We start from the raw sequence: 19,193 nt of genomic DNA on the forward strand, positions 1-19,193 counted from the left end.
TCATTAAAAAAAAATAAAAAAATATGACCAATAATGAAAACATACAATGTTGACACTGGTATGTTGAGAATATTGGGCTGGAGAGATAACTTGCTTTTCTACATGTCTACGCTAAAGTGGGGTGGAAAATTCTCCTTAGGGTCTTTACTAACCAAATATGGTTAGGTTTTTGAGGGGGACTGTCTCACACAGCCTTCTGCTGGCTTTTCACTCCACCCCTCCATAGCCCCCAATGCAATACACTGTAATATTAGACTGTACGTGGGATAGATTTTGGCTTGTAGAGAGAACTTTTCTACCTGTCTCAACTAAAGTGGGTTGGAAAATACTCAGTAGGGTCTCTGCTAACCAAATATGTGAAGTTTTGGAGGGGGACTGTGTCGTACATATCCAGCAGCACTTCGTTGTCCACCCCCTTTGCTCTAGCTCATCCCCCCTTTAATCAGACTAATGGTTGGTATCTACAGATGCAGAAGAAATTTACGAATCCAATGGTACAACCCAGAAGTCTGTAGCTCAAACACACAATGTGTAAAGGGGGTTGAAGTCCAAAATGCACCAGCACTACAGTGGGACTCATTGGGCTAAAGTGGGGTGGAAAATACTCAGTAGAGTCTCTGCTAACCAAATATGTTTTGTTTTTGAGGGGGACTGTGTCGCATGGCCTGCTGCTGGCTTTTTACTCTGCCCCTCCATAGCCCCAATTGCAATACATTGTAATAGTGTAGGCCGTCATTGTAAATAAGAATCTGTTCTTATTAACTGACTTGCCTAGTTAAAAAAAGGTGAAATAAAAAAAATAGACTGTACATGGGATACATATTGGGTTGTAGAGTAGCAGTTACTTGGGGAAAATGCCCCTTTTCTAAAAACAAAATTTCACGAAATAACAAAAAAGTGTAAACTGTAGCCACTTATTTCCCTTCATAGTTTGTTTGCCTATGCATGTCCATCATCCACATAACATTTGTTTTTATTTTTTATACAAAACTTTGCTTTTTTGTGTCAGCAATTGGACATTGTTCTTAGGGGGTTCTTACCCCACGTAACCCTACCAGTATTTGTGTAAACTTTCAAAATAGGTCAAATTATCCATTTATTTTTTCAAAGCTGGTTGCACTGCTGTAAAAAACTGTTGTACTGCACTATAGTGCTAAAAAGCCCCGGTTATATTTGCAGGGGGACTCTTATTTAGAAAATACATTATCGACGATCGTGCTGCAGCATAATATCCTGCTGCTAGGAGAACGGTAATTCAATAACCTCTATCAGTCGTTTTACTGAGTAGAATCAATGCTGCGCAGAAGCTGCGCAAGCTTTAACTTTTTTTTAAAGCCATACTCTGGAAGATGTGGATACCATACCATCATCACAGAGTGGGCCTGGGGCCATCAACAAAAACACTAAGAATGAAGTAAATACGAATATGTAAGCTATTCGTCATGTGTGAATTGTGCTGTTTTGTGTTTTTTATTTAATCCGAATGCCACAAGGTCTATCTAGGGGAGACAGTCATTCTATTCTATTCTATTTATATTCTATTACATTCTGTTCTATTTCATACATCACACCCAGGTACAGTTGAAGTTGGAAGTTTACAAACACTTAGGTTGGAGTCATTAAAACTCGTTTTTCAACCACTCCCCAAATTTCTTGTGAACAACAAATAGTTTTGGCAAGTCGGTTAGGACATCTACTTTGTGCATGACACAAGTAATTTTTCCAACAATTGTCTACAGACAGATTATTTCACTTATAATTCACTGTATCACAATTCCAGTGGGTCCGAAGTTTACATACACTAAGTTGAATGTGCCTTTAAACAGCTGTCATGGCTTTAGAAGTTGTCATGGCTTTAGAAGTTTCTGATAGGCTAATTCACAACATTTGAGTCAATTGGAGGGGAACTTGTGGATGTATTTCAAGGCCTACCTTCAAACTCAGTGCCTCTTTGCTTGACATCATGGGAAAATCAAAGGAAATCAGCCAAGACCTCAGAAAACAATTGTGGACCTCCACAAGTCTGGTTCATCATTGGGAGTAATTTCCAAACACCTGAAGGTACCACGTTTATCTGTACAAACAATAGTACGCAAGTATAAACACCATAGGACCACATAGCCGTCATACCGCTCAGGAAGGAGACACGTTCTGTCTCCTAGAGATGAACGTACTTTGGTGCGAAAAGTGCATTGGGATTGAACAGAGCAAAGGACCCTGTGAAGATGCTGGAGGAAACAGGTACAAAAGTATCTATATCCACAGTAAAATAGTCCTATATCGACATAACCTGAAAGGCCGCTCAGCAAGGATGAAGCCACTGCTCCAAAACCGCCTTAAAAAATCCAGACTACGGTTTACAACTGCACATGGGGACAAATATTGTTCTTTTTGGAGAAATGTCCTCTGGTCTGATGAAACAAAAATAGAACTGTTTGGCCATAATGACCATTGTTATGTTTGGAGGAAAAGGGGGACGCTTGCAAGCTGAAGAACACCATCCCAACCATGAAGCACGGGGGTGGGAGCATCATGTTGTAAGGGTGCTTTGCTGCAGGAGGGACTGGTGCACTTCACAAAATAGATGGCATCGTGAGGTAGGAAAATTATGTGGATATATTGAAGCAACATCTCAAGACATCAGTCAGGAAGTTAAAGCTTGGTCGCAAATGGGTCTTCCAAATGGACAATGACCCCAAGCATACTTCCAAAGTTGTGGCAAAATGGCTTAAGGACAACAAAGTCAAGGTATTGGAGTGGCCATCACAAAGCCATGACCTCAACACAATAGAAGATTTGTGGGCAGAACTGAAAAAGTGTGTGCGAGCAAGGAGGCCTAGAAACCTGACTCAGTTACAGCAGCTTTGTCAGGAGGAATGGGCCAAAATTCACCCAACTTATTGTGGGAAGCTTGTGGAAGGCTACCCGAAACGTTTGACCCAAGTTAAACAATTTAAAGGCAATGCTACCAAATACTAATTGTGTGTATGTAAACTCGTCCCCAGTGATGTGCTGGGCCGTACGCACTACCCTCTGTACCACCTTGCAGTCGGATGCCGAGCAGTTGCCATACCAAGAGGTGATGCAATCAGTCAGGATGCTCTTGATGGTGCAGCTGTAGAACAGATGTGAGTGCTACAGGGCGGTAGTCATTTTGACAGGTTACCTTGCCGTTCTTGGGCACAGGGACTATGGTGGTCTGCTTGAAACATTTAGGTATTACAAATTGGGTAAGGGAGAGGTTGGAAGCGTCAGTAAAGACACATGTCAGTTGGTCAGCGCATGTTCTGAGTACACGTCCTGGTAATCTGTCTGGCCCTGCAGCCTTTTGAATGTTAACCTGTTTTAAAGTCTTACATCGGCTACCGAGAGCATGATCACACAGTCGTTTGGAACTCCTGGTGATCTCATGCTTGCCTCAATGCGAGCATTGAAGGCATATAGCTCGTCTGGTAGGCTTGCGTCACTGGGCAGCTCGTGGCTGGGTTTCCCTTTATGATCCATGATAGTTTGCAAGTCCTGCCACATCTGACGAGCGCCAGAGCCGGTGTAGTAGGATTCAATCTTAGTCCTGTATTGATGCTTTTCCTGTTTGAATGTTCGTCAGAGGGCGTAGCAGGATTTCTTATAAGCGTCCAAATTAGTGTCCCGCTCCTTGAAAGTGGCAGCTCTAGCCTTCAGCTCAGTGCAGATGCTGCCTGTAATCCATGGCTTCTGGTTCGTATATGTACAGTACTAGTCAAAAGTTTGGACACACCTACTCATTCAAGGGTTTTTCTTAATTTTTTACTATTTTCTATATTGTAGAATAATAGGAAGACATCAAAACTATGAAATAACACATATGGAATCAAGTAGTGACCAAAAAAGTGTTAAACTAATCCAAATATATTTTATATTTGAGATTCTTCAAAGTAGCCACCCTTTGCCTTGATGACAGCTTTGTACACTCTTGGCATTCTCTCAACCAGCTTCACCTGGAATGCTTTTCCAACAGTCTTCAAGGAGTTCCCATATATGCTTAGCACTTTTTGGCTGCTTTTCCTTCACTCTGTGGTCCAACTCATCCCAAACCATCTCAATTGGGTAGAGGTTGGGTAATTGTGGAGGCCAGGTCATCTGATGCAGCAGTCCATCACTCTCCTTCTTTGTCAAATAGCCATTACACAGCCTGGAGGTGTGTTGGGTCATTGTCCTCTTGAAAAACAAAGGATAGTCCCACTAAGCGCCAACCAGATGGGATGGCAAATCGCTGCAGAATGCCGTGGTAGCCATTCTGGTTAAGTGTACTTTGAATTCTAAATCAATCACCGACAGTGTCACCAGCAAAGCACCCCCATACCATCACACCTCCTCCTCCATGCTTCACGGTGGGAACTACACATGCGGAGATCATCCTTTCACCTCTCAAATTTGGACTCATCAGACCAAAAGGACAGATTTCCACCGGACTAATGTCCATTGCTCGTGTTTCTTGGCCCAAGGAAGTCTCTTCTTCTTGTTGGTATCCTTTAGTAGTGGTTTCTTTGCAGCAATTTCACCATGAAGGCCTGATTCATGCAGTCTCTGCTGAACAGTTGATGTTGAGATGTGTCTGCTACTTGAACTCTATGAAGCATTTATTTGGCCTGCAATTTCTGAGGCTGGTAATTCTAATGAACTTACGCTCTGCAGCAGAGGTAACTCCAGGTCCTCCTTTCCTATGGCGGTCCTCATGAGAGCCAGTTCCATCATAGGGCTTGATCGTTTTTGCGACTATACTTGAAGAAACGTTCAAAGTTCTTGAAATGTTCCGGATTGACTGACCTTCATGTCTTAAAGTAATGATGGACTGTTGTTTCTCAATGCTTATTTGAGCTGTTCTTGCCATAACATGGACTTGGTCTTTAACCAAATAGGGCTATCTTCTGTATACCACCCCTACCTTGTCACAACACAACTGATTGTCTCAAACGCATTTAGGAAAGAAATTCCACAAATTAACTTCTAACAAGGCACAACTGTTGATTGAAATGCATTTCAGGTGACTACCTCATGAAGCTGTTTGAGAGAATGCCAAAGTGTGCAAAGCTGTCAAGGCAAAATGTGGCTACTTTGAAGAATCTCAAATATAAAATATATTTTGATTTGTTTAACACTTTTTTGGTTACTACATGATTACATATGTGCAATAACAGAGTTCCTCTGCGCAGTGTCTGTGCTCTTTTACCCATTTTAATCGTTTATTTTTATTGGCCAGTCTGAGATATGGCTTTTCTTTACAACTCTGCCTTGAAGGCCAGCATCCCGGAGTCGCCTCTTCACTGTTGACGTTGAGACTGGTGGTTTGTGAGTACTATTTAATGAAGCTGCCAGTTGAGGACTTGTGAGGCGTCTGTTTCTCAAACTAGACACTCTAATGTACTTGTCTTCTTGCTCAGTTGTGCACCGGGGCCTCCCACTCCTCTTTCTATTCTGGTTAGAGCCAGTTTGCGCTGTTCTGTGAAGGGAGTAGTACACAGCGTTGTAAGAGATCTTCAGTTTCTCCATGCCATCATTTCTCAGAACAAGAATAGACTGATGAGTTTCAAAAGAAAGCTCTTTGTTTCTGGCCATTTTGAGCCTGTAATCGAACCCACAAATGCTGATTCTCCAGTAACTCAACTAGTCTAAAGAAGGCCAGTTTTATTGCTTCTTTAATCTGGACAAATGTTTTCAGCTGTGCCAACATAATTGCAAAAGGGATTTCTAATGATCAATTAGCTTTTTAAAATGATAAACTTGGATAAGCTAACACAACGTGCCATTTGAACACAGGAGTGATGGTTGCTGATAATGGGCCTCTGCACGCCTATGTAGATATTCCATAAAAAAAATCGGCCATTTCCAGCTACAATAGTCATTTACAACATTAACAATGTCTACACGGTATTTCTGATCAATTTGATGTTATTTTAATGGATTTTTTTTGCTTTTCTTTAAAAAACAAGGACATTTCTAAGTGGCCCCAAACTTTTGAATGGTAGTGTATATATAAAAGATGTAAAGATATTAGATTTTATTGTATTCCATTTAATGTACTTGGATATCACATAGAATATCACAGAATAGGAATAGAATAGAAAATAATAAAATATAAGGTTGAAGGGCAGTGAAATTACTCCCTTTAGGCCTATAAAAACCAGCATGGTCCAGTAGTGTACACCTGGTGATGAATTAGGTAAAAGTAGATGACCTTCAAACTATAAAGCATGTTTTTTTTCTCATTATTCTTCTAATGGATTGGATTTGTTCGTGACTCAGTGCTCACAAGAGCATTAGGCTATGGATGGAAAGCCCTCTTCTGATCATACTCGGATGATTTGCTCCACCTACAGTAACTCATCGTCCTATAGAAAACCATATTTACACCTTCAGCATCACATTCAGTCCTCCAGCGTTCTATACCTTCTTGTCGCTCCACAAAACCTCGTTGTCTGATTGTGAACTCTCAACCCGTTGGTCGGGAAATGTCAAAGAGAGGCCCGTGCTGCAGCAGGGGGCGTAAAGGGGAAAAAACAACAACAGTTTATTGCTTTATTTTCACGTAATTTATTTTCCTTTCTTATTAAGCAAGTGTCATATCCAATAGCATCAGAAACCGACTCCTAGCTGACCAACTCTCGCAGCCGCCGTTGACAACAATTTGCAGCCTTGATCGTTCCCGTTTCGTATAGCCAGCCTAACAATCCTTGCCAAACATGTGAGTAGCAACCGCTGCTATATGTTTCCTTTAGCTAGTAAACCTGTTATATCTGCGATATGGCTTTCTCATATGTGTCCCCTCCCATTTTCACAGACAAACAATGTCGGTGCAGTGTTTCATACACCAAAAAACTGTTATGTTACAATCAAACCTGTTCGTCTGTTGCGCTGCAAATTGATGAATGCTGTCGGTGTCATCGTGCGTTCGTATGGCGACGTCTCGATTCATTGTTTTTATTTTATTTTTAGATATCCCCATGCGTTGTGTTTTCTTAGTGTCTGGATGACGAAATGAAATCAATAATATTAAGTGGCATATTGATTATGGCTATAGCATCTCTTTTGAAAAGGAATTACATTTTCCTCCCGCTTAATAATACAGGGTAGTACCTATATCACATCAGGACAGGATCGCGTATACATGTTGTATGTAAGCCCTAACAGAAATCACGTGTGTGAATGATCAAAGCATTTCTCTCATATTATGGGCAGGTAAGACATATTGACAGCTGGTGCGTCTAATGGAAGTCCAGTTTGATTGGGGGGATTGCACAAATTCATGTTAGTCTGTTTTTCTCATTAGTCAGTTTCTGAAGTTATAACATGGTAGGCCTAATAAACATGGTAATGTAGCAAATGCAACATGACCATCAATTAAAATACATGATGCATCATACTAGTGGAAATACCAATATCTGGGCCAGCTGACATGCTATTATTTATCTCTGGTCCCAAGGGTGACACCAGACTACTCTAAAGGCTTTGGATTTATGACCCACACTTCTAATGTCTGGTTTTATCTTGGATATTTTTGTCTTCATTTATTTCTGGTATACAGGTGATGAATTAGGCCTAGTCGACTTCATACTCAGAGTTTGGGTGATAGACTTGTTGTTTTACTCAAACTTCACTTTGGTAATAAAAAAATAAAAAATACAGTACCAGTCAAAAGTTTGGACACACCTACTCATTCAAGGGTTTTTCTTTATTTTACTATTTTCTACATTGTAGAATAATAATGAACACATCAAAACTATGAAATAACACATGGAATCATGTAGTAATCAAAAAAGTGTTAAATAAATCTAAATATATTTTATATTTGAGATTCTTCAAAGTAGCTACATTTTGCCTTGATGACAGCTTTGCACACTCTTGGCATTCTCTCAACCAGCTTCACCTGGAATGTTTTTCCAACAGTCTTGAAGGAGTTCCTACATATGCTGAGCACTTGTTGGCTGCTTTTCCTTCACTCTGTAGTCCAACTCATCCCAAACCATTTCAATTGGGTTGAGGTCAGGTAATTGTGGAGGCCAGGTCATCTGATGCAGCACTCCACCACTCTCCTTCTTGGTCAAATAGCCCTTACACAGCCTGGAGGTGTGTTGGGTCATTGTCCTTTTGAAAAACAAATGATAGCCCGGTCCACTAAGCGTAAACCAGATGGGATGGCGTATCACTGCAGAACGCTGTGGTAGTCATGCTGGTTAAGGGTGCCTTGAATTCTAAATAAATCACTGACAGTGTCACCAGCAAAGCACCCCACACCATCACACCATCTCCTCCATGCTTCACGGTGGGAACCACACATGCGGAGATCATCTGTTCACCTACTCTGCGTCTCACAAAGAGAAAGGCGGTTGGAACCAAAAGTCTCAAATGTTGGACTCATCAGACCAAAGGACAAATTTCCACCGGTCTAATGTCCATTGCTAGTGTTTCTTGGCCCAAGCAAGTCTCTTCTTATTGGTGTCCTTTAACAGTGGTTTCTTTGCAGCAATTCGACCATGAAGGCCTGATTCACGCAGTCTCCTCTGAACAGTTGATGTTGAGATGTGTCTGTTACTTGAACTCTGTGAAACATTTATTTGGGCTGTAATCTGAAGTGCAGTTATTCTAATTTATTTATCCTCTGCAGCAGAGGTAACTCTGGGTCTTCCTTTCCTGTGGCGGTCCTCATGAGAGCCAGGTTCAATATAGTGCTTGATCATTTTTGCGACTGCACTTGTTGAAACTTTCAAACTTCTTGAAATGTTCCGGATTGACTGACATTTATGTCTTAAAGTAATGATGGACTGTCATTTCTCTTTGCTTATTTGAGCTGTTCTTGCCATAATATGGACTTGGTCTTTTACCAAATAGGGTTATCTTCTGTATACCACCCCTACCTTGTCACAACACAACTGATTGGCTCAAACGCATTAAGAAGGAAATCAATTCCACAAATTAACTTTTAACAAGGCACACCTGTTAATTGAAATGCATTCCAGGTGACTACCCCATGAAGCTGGTTTAGAGAATGCCAAGAGTGTGCAAAACTATCAAGGCAAAAAGTGGCTACTTTGAAGAATCTCAAATATAAAACACTTTTTTGGTTGCTACATGATTCCAGATGTGTTATTTAATAGTTTTGATGTCTTCCCTATTTGTCTTCAATGTAGAAATTAGTAAAAATGAAGAAAAACACTTGAATGAGTAGGTGTGTCCAAAATTTTGACTGTTACTGTATATTGTAAACCTGGGCCCGTATTCATGAAGTGTCTAAGAGTAGGAGTTCTGATCTAGGATCAGTTTAGCTTTTTAGATCATTATTGATTAGAGGGGTGCGTGATCCTAGATCAGCACTCCTACTCTGAGACACTTTATGAATACATGCCCAGTAGTAAACCTTCTTTGCATTATTTAACCATGTTACTCCTCTCTTGCAGGAGGGAGAAAATACTGCTCCTGTTGAAGATTTCCATCAAACCTACTATCTCTCTCGCAACCATGACACCCAGCAGAGGACTCTGGGATTGATGCTGGGATCACTCCCACTGATGGCCTGGACTAGGTAGGAATACTGTGTGTGTGTGTGTGTTTGTGTGTGTCTGTGTGTGTTCATGGGGTAATGTCTATCTACTGTATCTTTCCCTCTGTACTGTAGGTTTCAGCTGTCCTGCTGAAGCTATGGGGAGCTGTTGGAGCTGTCTATACAGAGACCCCATCCAAGACAACCATCTCACCAAATTCAAGGTTCATCTCTAAACCCTCATCTGTTGGCTACCTAGTGTGTGGTGTATCGGCTACCTACGCTCTTAGAAAAAAGTGTTCCAAAAGGGTTCTTTGCCTGTCCCCAGAGGAGAACCTTTTTTGGTTCCAGGTAAAACCACTTTTGGTTGCAGGTAGAACCATATTGGGTTCCATGTAGGACCCTCTGTGGAAAGGATTCTACATGGAACCCAAAACGGTTCTAATTTGAACCAAAAGAGTTATACCTGGAACCAACAAAGGTTCTTCAAAGGGTTCTTCTGTGGGGACAGCCAAATAACCTTTTAGGTTCTAGATAGCAGCTTTTTTTCTAGAGTGTAGTCCATGGTATATTATTGTTATGAGGAACTGTTCTTTCCTGTTTTTTTATCCTATACCCCAGTCTATTATGGCTCAGCTATTTAATGATGCCTAATATCTGTACTGTGCTCTGTTAAGCTTTGTATACAGTTAATGTCTGCATTATAGACAATGTACCTCCAAATACAAATTAGCCACATATTTATGCTCTGCATCTATGACGTGCTTACGAAGACCAAATGTATGCTATATAAAGCCTTTATAAGTTGTAGCTCGTTTAAAGTGGGACCACAAACTTGATTGGGATAACTTGATTGTACTTTTTGGTATTTTCCAGGTAACCAATGTGGATGACGAGGGGAATGAGTTGGGCTCTGGGACCATGGAGCTCACCGAGACCGAGCTCATCCTGCACACGCGCAAGAGGGACGCCATCCGGTGGCCCTACCTGTGTCTGCGGCGCTACGGCTACGACTCCAACCTCTTCTCATTCGAGAGTGGCCGGCGCTGCCAGACTGGACAGGGTGAGTCTGAACCACCTGGCTTAGCTAACACTACATAGACAAAACGTTGCCCTATGAAATGTGTGTACATACGTGTGCATATGCAGTGCTCTACTTGTTCTACTTTTGTACGAAAATGAACCACAATTGTAATGGGAGAATTGTACTTAACTGATTAGCTAGCTGCTGTCATATTAGAAGCCTAAAGTTGGTTGTTGTAGTTGAGTGAATTGTTTCAGATAACTTCTACATTTTCTTCATTTTTTTTTTTTCTCGGTCAAGAACAGTTTTCGATTCATTTAAGATAACTTAAACATGTATGTGTGTGTTTTCTCTGTGGTCGTGCAGGAATCTTTGCGTTTAAATGTTCTCGTGCGGAGGAGATCTTCAACCTCCTCCAGGAGCTGATGCAGTGCAACAGTATCAATGTGGTGGAGGAGCCTATGATCATGACCGGCAGCGGACACGCACGAGAGATAGACATGCCTCGCACCCCACAGACACCCAACAGTAAGCACAAACACAAATATAAACACACACACACATACAAACATCCAGTACACACATGTGCGCATCATCTATACAGTACATGATTGCTTCTTTGCTTTTGTTGAATGCTGTGAAGGTGTTTGACTGCAATGCAGGACAGATGTGACACAAAAGCTGAGAATATGTGTTTGATGTTTTGAAAGTAGTTTGGGGGGAAAAACTCCGTAATAATTCCGGAGATCAGGGATCTGGTGTCGAAATGTCTTACAGTAAATCCTTTCGTCAAACCCAGTTTCCATGCTCCAACCTGTTCAGAGGCAGGGAGGGAGGTGGATGAATAGAGCAGAGAGGGAGGTGGAAGGGTCGAAAATACAATGACTTGTGGGTAAAACAAAGGTTACATTACAAATCATTCTATGCAATACAGCACAAACATAGACACACACCAGGGTTTCCGTTTGGAAAATGTGGCCCCGGACAATTGACCGGCAGCATTTTAATTGACCAGACATTTGCGAAATTCACAGGACCCATATGCATTGGCTGCATAACCTGATTAGGTGCTTAGAATGACCGAAATCACATTTAGATTATGGTAGTTCATCTTAACAGAACATGCAACTCGAGGATGCAACGACGTGTGTCCTTCCTACCTAATTCTGTTGCGCACTTTGAAGATGTTAGAATAACTGTCCACATTTCCTCAGCCAACAAGACGAGTAACGAACAGCAAAATCACTAGCCTATGTCAATCTACTATCCCCCATAGTAGAGAAGTTGACCTCTTCTATTAGTCAGCTTGTCGTTCTGTGCAAGAAAGAAATAGCCTATTCCGAACAGACTCTGGGACAGTTGTGGGACAATAGATCCCAAATTTATACAACCAAGCTACATAAAAATAAACTTTAAAAAGCATTGAGGCTGATGCAACAGACCAGAACGTTTAGCTTAAAATGTTGCTCAACTATTATTTCTTCACATTATAAGCGCAGCAATGCGTACAAGGCAGTAGGCTACACGCGAATGTTTGTCCCATAATGCCAAAGAAAGAAATTTGCAGGAAAACACTGCGAGCGATTTCATGTGAAACTTAGAATGCGAAACTGTACATTTAAATTTAGATAGAGGGGAGATCTAAAGATTTAACAACTAACATGGGTTGCTAATATGACTAGGATTGTGCCTTTGGCTACTGGACAATTAATGAAAGTTGATTTGAAAACCAATAGAACATGAGAGAAATATGTTACTGGTTGTAATGTGTAAGTCTTTATAAAATAATTGCCTCCACGAAATGGTCAGATTTTGGCTAGGCTACTTTGAAGCAAGGTAAGACATGCCTCATAATATGATGTAAAACATTCAGGTTTCAAACAGATAAGTGTATGGTTTCAAAATGCATACTGCCTCCAGCTTGTTGGAAAGGGGTGTGTGACGCACTGAAGCCTGCGTAACGTTGCCTACAGATGCACTTAATTGGCAAATGGGAAGCGCACTTCAATTAGGCTACCAGTTGAGAAATAAAAATAGTAGCTCTTTTTAATCGTGGCCATTAAAACTGTTTTTAACATGCAATTGTATTTAGAAGTTGTTGCGCAATGATTGGGCTTATTAAAGCACGTTTCACTACAGCAGCAACGAACAATCTGTTTGAGGAGCTGTAGCAGCAGCTCTCCTGCTGTCTGACAGATTTTCCACTGAAACTAGGCTCTATATCTGCATGCTGTGCGCATTTGATAAATAAGATACTTAAGAACTACCGAAAATACATATGCACCAATTTAATTCCACAAAATTATGCAAATTAACATATAGACCGATAAGCATGACCAGTCAAATGAATTTACATAGCCTGGTATTTCCATCAATGAATAGACTAAAAAGGCTTATATTGCAATGAGATTTTTCTTCTTCTCCCGAACAATTGGCCGGCGGCAGTTTTATTTATCGGCCTTTCATTTTTTTAGTTTGTTGCCAAAAGCCAGCTATTACCGGTTAACGGGGACCCTGAAACACACACACACCATTAGGCATAAAAACATCTAACCTCATTCACCAGACTCCCATTCAACACTGTGTGTATTGTTCTCTGTCTCCAGCTCCAGCATTCCCCGTCCAGGGTTTTCCCAACGGGTACCCGGGGTATCCCATGAGAGCTGAATCCTCCCAGCCCTCTCTAACTGACGACCCCCACGGCCACAGCCACATGGGCCTGGAGGACCAGGTAAGACTGACCCCTAACCTCTATAGTAGTATGATTTTCTGATTATAGTGCCGAACCAAGCAGCACTGTAACCACTGCTGACTCTTCACCTCGCAATGTGTCGGTAATATCCTAGGGAAGGGTGATCTCTGAGTCCTTGCTAATCTCTCTTTTCTCCCTCTCTCGCTCTCTCTGTCTCCTTCTCCCTCTCCTTCTGCAGGCTCACACCTATGTGAATACTGTTACTGTGGATGGGGAACTCTCCAGTCGACACTGTGTACACTCCCTACCCGAGGTGCGACCCACTTCCTTCCCTGAGTCAACCCGGGGAGCCATGCCTGTCGTGGGCCAAGGAGGTGGGCAGACCAGCATGCACTGTTGTCCACTCGAGGAACAACGCAAGGAACCCCAGGTATTCCTTCAGCCTTCCTCTCAGGAGGTGAAATTCATGCTGGGACCCACCCCTGCACAGCGCCACCTGCTGGAGAGAGAGAGGGAGAGGCACGGGGGCCACAATCCACACGCCATGCGGCCTGTAGAGGGCGCCACAGGTTCAGAGACAGAGGGGGACGAGCCTCCTCTGCACGTGTACAACTCCCACTCCTATCACCACCCTCACTACCACCACGTGATGCACCGGCACCCTGGCCACGAACACCAGGAGGGCTGCCAGCTCACCTACGAGAATATCAACGGCCTGAGGGGGGGCCGCCGGCTGAGACTCAGCCCCAGCAGCATGTCCCAGTCTGTGGGCTCCAGCAGCAGCAGCAGCACCACCGGAGACAGTCACTCTCACCCACAATCACACCCCCTCAACCCGCACCCCCACGGCCCATCTTCTTTGCCCCCCCAGGGGTACCCCTGTGAGCGGGGCGCGGGGATGGGCGGTGGTCACCGGCGGACAGCTCTGCTCAATTACGAGAACCTGCCGTCGCTGCCCCCGGTGTGGGAGTACCGTGCCCTGCAGAGAGACGAGGAGCAGGACGAGGATGACGAGGAGCAGGATGAGGAGGAGTACGAGGAAGAGGAGGAGGACTTTGACGAGTACGAGTTTTCGGAGGGTCCAGGGACGCCCAACGGGTACCACCAGGAAGGGCTTGGGAGGGGGGGGATCCACCGTGACGCCCTGCAGAACTATGTCAACACAGAACAGGTCCAGGTTCAGGTCCAGCCCAGTCGGCTGCGACATGCCTGCCCCCCTCAACCCCAGCACCTCCAGCCCTGCCACCGCCAGCCGGATCGGGGCGGCCGAATATTCAGCTTTGATTTCCGTAGGCGGCCTGGAGGAGGGTTTGGTCGGGGGGAGGGCTGCGAGCACAGTCACATGCCCCCGTCGAGGCAGCTCAACTACATCCAGGTGGACCTCGATGCGGAGCCGCCGTGCCAGGCCCTCGGGGGGGGTGGAGGAGGGGGAGCCCAGTCTCAGCCTCAGCCACAGCACCAGCGCCTGCCACCCCTCAAATGTGGCCCCCAGCAGGCCCCACGGCGCAGTGAGTTCTACGCTGTGATTGACCTGAAGAAGACAGCAGCCATGTCCAACCTGCAGAAAGCCCTCCCCCGGGACGATGGGACATCGAGAAAGACTCGCCACAACAGCACAGACCTGCCTCTGTAGATGCAGTGAGGAGGAGGAGAGACGGAGAAAGATGAAGGGAGGGAGTAGAGAGAGAGAGAGAGAAACAGGTTTGGGTGGAGCGCTTGGCTGGACAGACAGGTATAGGCAACTCAGCAGCACACTGGACCCCTCACTCTCATCCAGCCACCTGCCTGTTCTGTCCTGTCCTGGCCAGCTGGATCATATACAGGTACCTAATTAGAAAACGAACTAAAACCTATCTGTGCATATTCCACTTTATGGAGCAAGATTGGTTTGAAGTTGCCATATTATTGTGGGTCACCTTCTGACTGTGGTGAGATGCTATCTGAGTTAGCAGCAGAAACCTTGGTCGTGGTTGGCTGGGTTTATGGTTAAACCCTTAAGCTACCATTGTTTTTGGTTATACCGTTTGGCAATGTTCTTTTTTTTGTTGCTTTGTGTTGGTTGAGTGCCAAGGCCCCGGGTTTGGTTCAGGGTGGGAGCAGGAATGGACGAGTCAGGTCTCCAACTTTGTGTTTGACCAGTGATGGTTGATTTTAGATGTAAGAGTATTGCCCATCATAAAGTAGCTAGGTTCCTCATTCTGTTATCATTCAGTGTTGTTGTTTTATTTATTTTACGTCCCCGTTTACGAACATGGGCTACTATCGAGTTCAGGTTTACTAGTCTACATTGTAAAATTGACTGAACATTTTCTGACATGAAAACAGTTTGTTATTCCCCCAATTGAATTATAATAATGTGCATTCTTCACCTCACAAGCACTTCTTCTGACCCCGTGACTGATAGAAAGGACAGTTGATGATATTTATTTATAACTATCTGCCCTCAGGAATTAGTACAGATCAGTACAGTTTGCACATTATCCTTTGGAATTGTAATCTTACATCCTATTCAGTATTATATTTTTAGTCAAAAAAAAAAAAGACCCCAAAGCAGAATTTTTTTTTGGACTATATTTTCTCTCTTAATCCAAGATTAAATATCATACATTTTTCATGTTGAAATTGAATCTAAAATGGAAATAATAGTAACCTTGATAATATGATACAGTCACAGTCTGTTGATAGATTTTCAACATCCGCACGCACACACACACACACACACACACACACACACACACACACACACACACACACACACACACACACGCGCACGACACAACTATTGAGACGATTGAATTCATCTCTGACTCCATATCCATTCCACTTGAATAGGAATCCATATCTAATTCCTAAACTATGGTTACCTTTGCACTTTTTACCTTTGAAGTCCCCACAGTTCCGAATCCCTCATCTGGAGTAACAGAAAGGTTGTGATCTGACAAAACTCCTTCGAGATGGTGATGTCATCACACAGACCCAAATATTGTATGGATGTATTTTTTTTTGCAACATTATAGAGACCTATAGCAACTTACATTTTTTAGAGAAGAAGTTGATAACCTGTGATAATGGCTTAAAGATATTAATAATAACCTCATATAAAAATTACCGGTTTACTATTTTAGTAAGTATCAGATTGATAACTGAGGGTTATCAACTGAGGGTCTGTTTTAAAGGGGAATATATCATTATGTTTTAATGTTAACTGTTTATGGAAAGTCTTATATCATTGAGCATTTGGCTGAGGATATTATTTATTTATTTATTCATTGAGATGTCTATATGGTGATTGTTTTGCATAAAAATGTGACAAACAGTTTTTTGTAATCTAGCCAGTTGGTGATTTGGAGACCAAAGTATCACCAGTCATCGTCACACTGTCTGGGACACCATTGTAATACCATTGTTATGCCTGTAATTAATAACATTACATTCTGAAGAAGAAAGACTGTATTAATATATTAAAGTGCCAAATCTTTACTGTTACCTGTATGAACATTATGAATCAAATCTATGTGCCATTAGGACGTGTAATAGAAAACCTGAGGGCTAAGAGGCAAGGAGTTAGCCTACATGTCAAAAACAAAGGAAAGAGCTTGGAGGTCAAGGGCCGTATGTATCAAGAGTAGGAGTGCTGATCTAGGATCAGGTCTCCCCTGTCCATGTAATCGTATTCATTATGATCGAAAAAGGCAAAAACATTCCTACTCTGAGACTCTTGATACATACTGAACGGGGTCAGGGTTGATATATTGTTAACCCTTTGTACTCCTCCTCATGAATCCATGTAGCTGGTCCAGGTCAACTGGACAAGAAAGGGCAAGAAAGACACATTTCACCTCATAGGCTAGGCTATACATTGACAGCCATATCGGAGTGAGACAACGGATTCGTTATATCTATCTAGTCTTCACAACTCCAGTGGTTTTACGCTGCTATAAGGTAGAAGTTCAGACAGTACGAGGAGGTAGGGATGGTAGTGGCTATGCAGGATTGTTTACCATATTGTTTAGTAAATGGAACTACCATTTTCGTATTCACTCAAGATCACTGCATCAGGGCTACCAGTATGAAAATGTGTTTTCAATTCAAAGAAGTTTTAATTTCTCATTTCTATGTCTTATTTCTCTTGGATTGGTGTGATCAATCCACATGCCAAACATTGTTTTCATTACAATCTGGCTGTCTAATCTGAAGTAATGTGGCTGAAGGTGCAGCACAGGCTTAGCAACTGTAATCCTCATAACTGCTTATTTAATCTGATGGAAAGATATTCGTAGGTCTACTCACTGTTTGTGGACATTTTTCAGACAGGGATATATCCGTTTGCACACATATATATTTTCGTGATACATTTAAAGGGTGTTTACATTTCGCAATAATGGTTAAATAGAGATGTATTGTTGGAGATGAGGTTTATTCAGACCAATGTGTGCGAGGTTCGAGGCGCGTTGTTAATGGTTCCACAGGTCTGTTGTATTTGATCCCCTGTTTTTATGTGAATCAGCATTGGAACTAAGACCTCTCTCAGGCCTCCTGTTGACAATATTATAACTTTGTTATTGTATACATGCTTAGATTAGAACGTGAAAAAAAAAAGTATGTTTCTGTTTTCTTGATTGTCTTATACAGCAGATTTGCGCTTACTCAACACCTGACTTAATTGTGCCATAAGTGACTGTTGCCAAGCTTTCTGGACGACGTGTGGCTTTCGAATGTCGAAGCCTTTTGAAGGGCCAGGTTAGGTGTCAGAAGGCATACGGCAAACATCTCTGTGTACTGTGTTTGCACTGATACAGTGGTTCGGACTGTTTCTAACGGTTTGACGGTTTGTATATACATTAGTCAGTCATCGTTATCAATTTGGTGACACTTAATTGTAAAGCTACACAGGAATAGTACCTTAAAATGTGTTCCTTATACTAAAGTGTTACCAGAAATATTGTCCAGAAATTACTTTGGGATTCATATCTTGTCATATCAATGTTGTCACTTAGATTTTCCTTGAAAAGCGACAAAAGATTAACAATGAAGGATTGTCCGGTAACACATGACTTATGTTTAAATAATAAACCACTTAATTGAGGCCTAATGTATAGCTAATAAGACACAATAAAGACCTTATGAGCTACGTATATCCACACTTATAAACTACAAATTAGTAGCTAAAATGTGTACCTTCAAATAAAGTTTGACCAGAATTTAATTCAAACAACAGTTTTTTGCTCTTTTATGTAATTTCATCACAACTGCCTGACCACCACAAGGTGGCGTTTCTTGCTACGATGCTCGGGATTATGAGAAAATAAGTAATTTTCCTTCCACAGCCCCTCAAAATGCCGCTCTAGGTCCAAAATGCACTTAGTTCCATAATATTACCAAGGTACAAACAAAGTAGCTCAAAATCTAAGGAATGTTACAGTGATTTGGTACTGTATTTCAAAATGTTTTTGTTTGTTTGTTCATTTGTTTATTTATTTACCATTGAATGCATGCGTGATATCCACTGGTAGGTGACGATGATGCAGACAGGGGTCCGTTATTTTCATTCAATCACATGCTGAGCTAATGCTCTTCTAGTCCAATAAGACCAGTGCAATTGAAACCTGTTGAACCTGTATGTTAATGGTGATAATAATGTGTGTTGGTTGATTGATATAAAGGTTGGGTAGGCCAAACTAAATGACTGTGATGTACACTAATATTTGACTGAGTGCCAAATGTGGTTTAGTACTATGACTTTGACTACAGGCCAGGGACACACCTGGCTGAGATTCACTAGGAACTCTATAGGACTCTCCCTGAGAGACGCCAATGACTCTCTCTCACCCTCTGGTCTTGGTTTTACCTGCGGTATGAATGTAATAAGCAAAGAGAGACTGTATAGATGAAGGGCAACTATGCTTAATGTTTCTATCCTTGCTGAAAACAAAAAAAAGGTGAGTGGTCAAAAGTTTTCTCTA

At 42.2% G+C, this 19,193-nt stretch overlaps 1 protein-coding gene across 1 annotated transcript; it reads left to right on the top strand.

The window, feature by feature from the left end:
- Positions 1-6,444: 6,444 nt before the first annotated feature.
- On the top strand, positions 6,445-18,913 carry frs3 (fibroblast growth factor receptor substrate 3). The gene is made up of 7 exons (XM_014132370.2): positions 6,445-6,721; positions 9,432-9,556; positions 9,650-9,738; positions 10,391-10,577; positions 10,905-11,066; positions 13,145-13,269; positions 13,469-18,913. Exons 3-7 carry the CDS (start codon positions 9,673-9,675, stop codon positions 14,861-14,863), a joined length of 1,935 nt encoding a protein of 644 aa, XP_013987845.1. The 5' UTR covers positions 6,445-6,721; positions 9,432-9,556; positions 9,650-9,672; the 3' UTR covers positions 14,864-18,913.
- Positions 18,914-19,193: the final 280 nt, after the last annotated feature.

Source organism: Salmo salar, chromosome ssa12 (genome assembly GCF_905237065.1).
Source record: "Salmo salar chromosome ssa12, Ssal_v3.1, whole genome shotgun sequence".
In the NCBI taxonomy this organism is placed as follows: Eukaryota; Metazoa; Chordata; class Actinopteri; order Salmoniformes; family Salmonidae; genus Salmo; species Salmo salar.